Source organism: Triticum aestivum, chromosome 6A (assembly GCF_018294505.1).
Source record: "Triticum aestivum cultivar Chinese Spring chromosome 6A, IWGSC CS RefSeq v2.1, whole genome shotgun sequence".
In the NCBI taxonomy this organism is placed as follows: Eukaryota; Viridiplantae; Streptophyta; class Magnoliopsida; order Poales; family Poaceae; genus Triticum; species Triticum aestivum.
Window position 1 is genome coordinate 577,891,469 of NC_057809.1, and position 9,386 is coordinate 577,900,854.

The window sequence follows — 9,386 nt, forward strand, 5'->3', positions numbered from 1 at the left end:
CCAATTCCAGAAGGATATGCTAAGGTGATGGTGGATGAAAAAACGGAGGGATTTGAGGACCACCAGCTTGACCACCCTACCGGAGAAGGGGAGACTCGGCTGGGTTCTTCTCTGAAGACTCCATGCCTATGGCGGAAGGAGCTCATCAACCTTCCGAACTGGACGCCTCCGCCTCCTCCTCCTCCTCCGGCGAGTCAGGGCACTCCGCCTCCTCCTCCGGCGAGTGACGATCAGGGCACTCGGCCGGCTCCTTCTCCGGCGCGTGGCGGCACTCCACCTCCTTCTCTGCCTGCGCCGGCGTGCCCGAGCAGCCAGCCTCCTCCTTCTCCGCCTCGTCAGCAAGGGCGGAAGAGACCCGCCGCCGCTCCGGCACCTGCTCCGGCGCGTTGTAGTCCTTCTCCTCCGCCTCGTAAGCAAGTAAAGAAGACGACCGCTCCATTTGCTCGGCCGGCGTCTAGCAGTACAGCCAGAGGCGGGAGGACATACATATTCGGTCCTTCTCTGAAGACTCCAGAGAAGTTACCATACGAGAGGACCCCGGAGGAGAACGCGAAGATCGCGTGAACCGAAGTGGATGACTGGTTTCAAGGGTTGAAAGCAAAGAGACATCCACCTCCGGAGGAGAAGGTAGATCCGGTGAAAGCGAAGCGCACTCTGGCTGCCCTGGCAAAACCACCCAAGTCTCTGCCGAAAGGCAACTATGAGCGCATTATTGGAAAGACATGGGCCCAAGCGGAGCGGTCGGGAAGTACAGTCAGTGATCAAAGGATGAAAGAACGACGAGCAGCTGGGAAACAAATTGCCCAGCTCGGCGAACAAGGGAATCAATCGTGCCCCCCTCTCAAGGTGCCTAGCGACATCGTCGATCCAAGGATGGTGCCCGGTTATAGCAATCTTGGAGATTACCTGCCCGACGATGTACATTATGATTTCATGGACGTGCAGATACACAGATACGAGTACGGGAAGCCTCTCGTCAAAGATGAAAGATCTCTATCAACGATGATGTGAAGATTGCATGATTGGTACTTGAAAATCTGCAGAGAGTCTGGGGGAGGAGTACTTTGTATGTGAGAGTTAAAAAGGAGCATGACCTCGTTGGAATTGATCTGTTGCCTATTCCATTTGAGGAGTTCTATCAGTTTTTCAATCAATTGGCCCTCGATAAAGCAACGGTCACCTGCTACTGTCTGTAAGTACTACTACTTCTGTCATTAAGTCTCTCTATATAGCTCAGCTCTTTCATTGCATGTATTTATAATTATCCTCACTATATTATGCAGATTCAAGATCGCCGAATTGAAGAAAAGACAAGTCGGTGATATTGGGTTCATTAACACATATCTCATAGATGCAACTGAGGTTAAATTTCATGCCGCAGATACCGAGGCCAACTTGCTATGATCATTCAAAATAAATGAACACAAAGATATAATACTCTTTCCTTACAACTTCAAGTGAGTGTTACTGTCTTGTGCATATTCGGTTTCCCTTATATGTTAGTCCAGGTTATAGTAATGTAATTGATGAGTTATGCATGCGTGCGCAGGTACCACTATATTCTCCTAGAGATTAGGCTTGAGCAGGGAGTAGTAACTGTGTTGGACTCTAAACGAAAAGATCCCCAGGAGTATGTGGACATGACTCAAATGCTCGAGAAGTAAGTTAAATCGATCATTATCCACCATATCAGCAACTTTGTTCATTTCTGATATCAAGTAATTGTTTTCTTTGTCTGGCAGGGTTTGGAGAAAATTCACCAGAAAAGCTCCGGGACTACCGAAGGAGCTGGAATTTAGACACCCGAAAGTAAGTACTATAGTAGCATGTTCCGCGCATCTCCTAGTGATTCAAGCGCTAGTTTGATCAATACCATTTGGCATTCTTGCTTATCAGTTTGATTGACCTCTATTTCTTGTAAAGTGGTTGTGGCAGGAATAAGGGAATGATTTCTGTGGATACTACGTTTGCGATTCCATCCGCCACACGACCTGTGAGCGGGGCTACTCTGACGAACAATATGAAGTGCGTAAATAACAATATTCACAATTTTATTTTATTAGCATCATTTGTGTTGAGTTTCATTCATTCATATATATATGTATTGACCCCCTTCTTCAAATTAGATGTTTCGGATGCGGGATGAACTCCTACCACCAGATCGCATGCGAGCAATTCAAGAGGAATTGGCGGCATTCTTTCTTGACCACGTGATTGCTGAAGACGGAGAGAATACTATGTGGACCATGCGTCCGTAATTTAGGAGATTATATTTGTAAGAGATAATTATTGTATATATGTAGCTGGTAGTGTCGGACAGATATACGAGAACTTGTTGTTCGACCAATCTCTCGGAGAAGGAGAGGTGGTCGATATCACTTCTCTCTGTATGCATATATGTTCATGATGATCTTCTGTTTCCTTCGTTTGCTTACTAGCTAGCTAGCGTGTCTAGTCCTCTCGTATGTAGTATAGTACGTATCGTCGACCAAACACGGACATATATAAGAGAGGACACTTCTCTCTATTAATTAGCTAGCTAACACAATATATGAAATACCTAAATTAACCCCCCAAAATCCCCAACCCCCCTCCCCCTCAAAAAAAAAACAAAAACTCCAGCAATAGAAATGCTGACGCGTGGATGTCTATTGGTCCCGCTTGGTGGAGTAAATTGCACAAAACCACCACTTTGAAGGCTTGGTTTGTAGAAAACACTACGCTACATTTTTTGGCAGAAAACACCACCTCTACGGTAATCTTTTTGCAAAAACCACTGATCAGCGGATTGGAGCGTATTAAGTATGTTTATGACAGGTGGGTCCAGATTTTGCCGATGTGGCATAACGGCTCTGCCAAAACGGCGTCAAACCGGACATGGGCTCCACCTGTCAGCTGGTTCTTCTTCTCCAATTCTCCTCTATTTCTTTCACTGAAAAGTCAACTCCCTGTCTCGATCCCCTTTCCCATGAACACAGGCGTGCCCACCCAAGCCGATCCCGACCGCCGTCACACAGCCAGATTGCGTCGTCACAGCCAGCGTCGCCGACGAGCCCAGCGGCCCCTCCAGTTTCTCTCCCCTCCCTCTACTCCTACTGGCCGCCTGGATTGACCTTGTGTCGTAGTCGTGCAACGAATGAGCGCCATGGATGCCGCCGAGCTTCTCTCCCCTCCCTCTACGCAACGAACGAGTGCCATGGACGCCGTCGCTTCGCCGGCGAGCCCAGACTGCCCTCTGACTGCTCTCCCCTCCCTCTAATCGTCCTGCTCACCCGGATAGGCCCAGAGTCGCAGCCGCATGAAACGAGCGCCAAGGACGCCGCCGCCTCGCCGGCGCGGCTACGCCGCCCGCGACGACCATCTCTACCCACGAAAAAGAGCTCGTCGCCTTCCATGATGCCCTCGACGTGGGACGCCGTCACCTCACCGGCTTGGCCACAACACCTGCGACGACCATCTCTGCCCGCGAAGAAGAGCTCATCGGCTGCGGCGGCCACGCCGCCCACGACGACCAACTCGGCCCTCCGAGAAGAGCTCTTCGTTGAGGCCTCGTCGCTGGCGCGGCCATGCCGCCCGCGAAGAAGAGCTCTTTGTTGGGGCTGCATCGCCGGCGCGGCCACGCCGTCCGCGAAGAAGAGCTCGTTCATGGACCTGATTGCTATTCTGATTTTGATGTAAGGGTCTCCTTGTAAAATACCTCATCTAACGTTGTTTCGGCAGAGCCGTTACGCCACGTCGGCAAAATCTGGACCCACTTGTCATAAACGTACTTAAAACGTTCTAATTCGCTGATCAGTGGTTTTTGTAAAAAGATTACCGTAGAGGTAATGTTTTTTGCCAAAAAAATGTAGCGTAGTGTTTTCTGCAAACCTAGCCTTTAAAGTGGTGGTTTTGTGCAATTTACTCCGGTTGGTGCCACCAACCGGGACCAAAGGCCCTCCTGCGTGGGCTCAGCGCGCAAGCCACGTGAAGGCCCATCTGTCCCGGTTCTGATTAGAACCGGGACTAAAGGGTCAGGGCATTAGTAACGACCCTTTAATCCCGGTTCAGAAACCGGAATAAAAGGCCCTTACAAACCGGCACAATAGGCCCGTTTTCTACTAGTGGGAGTAGAAAATTGAAAAACAAAGAAAAAAAAAGCAGATTGAACAGACCGACCCAGCGACCGGATTGGAAACAGCTAATGGCTGGGCCGTTGTTCCCGCCCGTAGTTGATTCCTATTAGGAATCGTTATTATTGTTTCTTAAAAAAAAGGAATCGTTATTACTGGCGGGCCCCGGTCGTCGACTCTGCGCCTCGCGTCTCGGTCGGAGTTGATGGATCCCCAGGCTGGAGGAGAACCGCCGGCCGCCGAAGGCTCGTCCAACTCGGCGCCGACGGCGAGGAAGAGGACTCCCGGGAGGTGGAGAAGGATCCCACGCGCCCACCCCTTCACGCCGAGTAAAACGCCGGAAGAAGCGGAGTTGTCAATGCTGAAAAACGCCGAGTTCATTGAGAACATGCGCGAGGAGGACTGCGATCTGCTCACGGAGCAGGACAGGCTCGACTTCCACGCCTTCAAGAAGAAGATGGGCCCTGCCATGCGCCTCATCGTCAAGTCCACGCTCGACAACACCTTCTTCAACCCCATACAGTTCAGCGACACAAAGTAATTAATTAAAGAGACTTCTTCTCACTATAGCACTATCTCCTATTCCATCTACAAGGAAATCTAGGTCAACTCCTACCTAGTACAAGTTAATCCTTATCAACTGTAAATTAAAAATCTGATCTCTGATTCCAGTTTTTATCATTATTACCATAATCTGTATGTTTTTGGTTTCTTTTCATTTGTCATATCTATGCAGAATTGAACTATATTTTGGGGTCATTATTTTTACAAGCGAATCACTTGATTAACCATTGTACCTGCAGGGAGGAGCACCTGAGCGCCGAGGACATGGAAGCACAAATATCAGCACGATTTCCTGATCGCAAGCCTTGCCAACAAGCAAAAGACTTTGCTGAACTTGCTCTGGCGCACTACAATGAGAAGAACAAGACGGTCAGCAAACAACTCATTATTTTCTTGCCATCTCAATATCTCTTGCTTTTTTTTAGACAATCTCAATATCTCTTGCTGAACTTGCTCTGAAGTACTATTATTTAACTTACTCGCGAATTGTTTCTTGAAAAAATGTTACAAACAGAGCGGGTTTGAGTTGGCCACGACTCTGCTATCGAATTGCTTCTCTGAGTCGTCTGGGGACATTTATGGCCATGTTAATTTCACCGCCGTTCCTAAGAAGCAGACTGCTTCAAAGACCAAGAGGCTGTGCTTTGCTGAGCTTATGCATACTCCAAGCCTTGAAGCATATGCAAGGGCTCAGCCTATGCGCGTGCTGCGTGTGTGCACCATTGATGATGATTCTTGTTATGGTATGTATTTCAACCCTCTTAATGTATTTTTTCTATGGCCAAGCTGTTAATTTTCTGATATAGTATTGAAGTGATACCTGATGCAAGGAAGATGGAAGGGACAGCCAAAACATAAGTAGACTTGCAATGAATCCACAATTCATAAAATCCATGGGCAGTTGGGACAAAGGCATATATAAGCCTATTCTTATATATATTCTCTGTTTGCAAAGATTTGGTGGGTGTTTCCATTGCACTAACATAAGAGTGTCACTGGACATACACGAACTAGTTGGCCTCGGCGTTATACTGCGACATACATGTATTTATCACTGCTGTATAAGTAGGGAAACTAACATGTTTTACTCCTTACATACGAAATAGCAGGCCTCAGTTTTATACTGTCGACATATATATGTACTACTGATCATTGGCTCAGGCTCATTGCTGCACCAGTAAACAAAATAACATGTTGTTTTCCTCAAATGTGTATGTGCAAGGTTGATCTGTTACTAAGTTAACACAAAGCATCACTTGGATGACCTTTTGCAAGAAAATAAATGAAAAGCTTAGCATTATATTTTGGATGTATTATATTCTTTGTCTGACCATCAACTTTATATTTGAATATCTGTTGAGTGTTGGTGATTGATGTTGTCGCGTTGTAGGTGGGTGCCATGAGATATTTAGAAAGATTGATAACAAGAGGAGTGATGACATGGATTATGAGCGCTGTCACGCGTGTAGCGACCGTATCAAGCATCCGAACGGGCAACTGTTTGATGGAGGGCATAACAGCAGCAGGATGCCATACTACTCTGCCTAACCTAAGCATTTTATGTGCATCGTTGAAAAGACGGAAGTAGTCAAGTGTTGGGAACTTGGATGCATCTCACTGCAGTGAATTTATAATGTATGCTGCCAGTGCATGGATAAGTAATGCTTGTATTATAGCTAGTACTGCATCGGTGATGCTAAGTTATTGTACGTGGCGTGTGGGTAATATTAATAAGTTAATCTAATGTGTGTCAAATCTGAAAGAACTTTCCGTCTAAGGTTAGGCAGCCCATTACTTTTTTTCATATATATAAACGGTGATATTAGTGAATTTATGCGTGTTCGGTAGAGTGTCCGGATCAGTAAGACTTGTTTCGTATCAAGAATTTGCACTTTGTTTACCAACTGTCGTATGCGTCGAAGAGGGAAAAGTGAAAGAAAAAAAACTGACCAATGATGCCTCACAAAACTGAGAAACCTTGTGAAATGTCTTCAGGATTGTCCTAAACACATTGAAACATTGACAAAAATTATGAAACCTACCCGATATTAAACTCATAATAAAAGACAATGAGCAACATCCTAATGGTATTTCATTTACACATTTTGAAACCTGACACGAAAGTGCGCCGAAGTTACTTATTTTTACAAATTCTTCTTTTCTTACTAACTGAATTACTTTGATTTTTAAAATAAATTGAATATGTGGGGTAAAAGCACTCAATTCGCTTTATGATATGATGATCTAATGACTTTTGGCCTATATGTGACTGTACTTTTGTGGATCATGTCTGTGGCTCATTATTGTAAATGTGATTCGAGACTATAAGTGTGAATCCTTTTTTTTCTAGAAATAAGGTCATGTAAATAAGTTACACCATTGCCTTAAATTGATATGACCCACACGTCTATTAGGGAGCTACTTCATTGCAGGAGGGGATGCTCAGAACAATATATGGAGTACTGAGCTGCATGGAATCAACATGGTTGTTGGATCAAATGATATTCAAACATTAATGTAACAACTCTCCTATATTTATATATAAAAGCATGAAAAGAGAGATGGGAATTTACTATTATCCAAAAATAAAAATATTTTCTGTGTGCATGTGCGCACCTAAGTCGAGAACGGAGTAGAATAAGCCTTCGCTAGGTTCCTATCAGCATAACGTGTACACACGCAATGTACATAGTTTATGCGCTTTGCTAGAGTTACTTTCTACAATGACGTAGGAATCCACGGGGAATCTTGGACTAGGAAGGATCAGGATTTGCAACCATGCTAGTTATGGTCTGTCTACGAAGTAACGATCATGTTTAAGAATTTGACAACTAACTAACGCGTCTAGCCAATTCAGTGGGTTATGGGCTGACCCTCAACAAACTAGGCCCGAGTTAAGGTTTGGTTGTTGTAGAGGGCTTGACCTAGCTGCATGTGCATGTTATTAGAACTATGTATCTTGGAAACTCAAATAGAGGGAACTAGAGCCGAGAACATGGCTGGTTCTTTAGGGTTTAATAAAAGTTTTGCAGTTAGTAATTCTGGTAGAAGTGGTGGTTTGGGAGTTTTTTGGAATGAAGAAATGAAGTTGGACATTGTTGGTTATTCTCAGTACCATATTGATGCCGTGATTGATGATCTAGCAGACGTGAAAATAAGGGTTACCTTTGTCTATGGAGAAGCACAAGTAAACGCAAGATATAACACTTGGGACATGCTTAGGGGAATCGTGGGCGCTAGCGATATACCCTGGCTCGTTCTAGGAGATTTCAATGAAGTTCTGCATGCTCACGAACACGACGGAGTTGGAAACAGGAGCCAAGCTCAGATGGATGCTTTTAGGGACGCGCTTGATACTTGCGGTCTTATGGACATAGGCTATTCTGGAATAGGATGGACCTTTCAGAAGAAAGTGACTGGAGGCACATATACGCGTGTTCGACTTGACCAGGGAGTGGCGAACCCGGCCTGGACCATAGCGTTTCCATCAACCATAGTCGAGCACAAAAGTGCGGCCACAAGCGATCACGTACCCATCTACGTGAGGCTGGTGCATGACGCATGCAGGAGGGCACCTCGCTCTTTTAAATATGAAATCGCCTGGGAGCGTGATCCGGGGCTGCAGCCCATGGTCCAGGGTGCATGGGCGAATGGAGCGGGGGATTCTGTTCTCTCAATCAGCGACAAGCTACAGTCCTTGTCTTCCGATTTGTCTGCATGGGATAGGACCCACTTTGGGAATGTTCGCCGCGAGATCCAGCGCATGAAAAGAGAGCTACAGGAGTTGCGCGAATCCCCAAATAGATCTGGCCCTGTTCATATTGAGCTCAAAATAATAGAAAGGCTAACCGAACTATATCACAGAGAAGAAATCTTATGGCGCCAACGAGCACGTGTTGAATGGTTAATGCAGGGAGATAAGAATACGTATTTTTTTCACCTACGGGCGAGTCGCAGAAGAAGGAAGAACCAGATCAAGGCCCTTCAGAGACCCAATGGAGAGCTCACAGAAAATGTTCCGGAGATGGAAAACTTGACTAACACTTTTTACAGGGACTTGTACACCTCGGAGGGCGTGCATGATATGGAACAGGTTCTTGAAACAGTTCCTACCAAAGTCACCGCAGCGATGAACGAGTCTCTGAATGCTCCTTATAGTCAGAATGAAGTCAAGGTAGCTCTGTTTCAGATGTATCCCACTAAGGCTCCAGGTCCGGATGGTTTCCCGGCGCATTTCTTTCAGCACCATTGGGACACGTGTGGGGGAGATGTCACCTCAGCAGTCCTCCGGATTGTCGAAGGAACGGAATCAGCGGAGTGCATTAATGATACTGTTTTGGTCCTGATCCCAAAGGTAAAAAAACCCCACGCTACTTTCTCAATTTCGTCCAATTAGTTTGTGCAACGTCTTGTACAAGACTGCATCAAAGGTGATCGCCAACAGATTGAAGCTTGCCCTTCCTGAAATTATATCTGAGGAGCAGTCAGCTTTTGTCCCGGGACGTCTGATAACAGACAACATCATCACAGCATACGGATGCTTGCATTTCATGAAGAGGAATAAGGCCAAGAAACACCAGTCCTGTGCGCTCAAATTGGACATGATGAAAGCATACGACAGGGTGGAATGGCCGTACTTGCAAGCTATAATGCTTAAACTGGGCTTCAGTTCCAGGTGGGTTGATATAGTAATGAGCCTGGTATCCACAG

At 46.0% G+C, this 9,386-nt stretch overlaps 1 protein-coding gene across 1 annotated transcript; it reads left to right on the top strand.

The window, feature by feature from the left end:
• Positions 1 to 4,273: 4,273 nt before the first annotated feature.
• On the top strand, positions 4,274 to 6,452 carry LOC123128651 (uncharacterized). Its single transcript, XM_044548719.1, has 4 exons — positions 4,274 to 4,649; positions 4,916 to 5,045; positions 5,191 to 5,419; positions 6,067 to 6,452. Exons 1-4 carry the CDS (start codon positions 4,318 to 4,320, stop codon positions 6,222 to 6,224), a joined length of 849 nt encoding a protein of 282 aa, XP_044404654.1. The 5' UTR covers positions 4,274 to 4,317; the 3' UTR covers positions 6,225 to 6,452.
• The last annotated feature ends 2,934 nt before the right edge of the window (positions 6,453 to 9,386 follow it).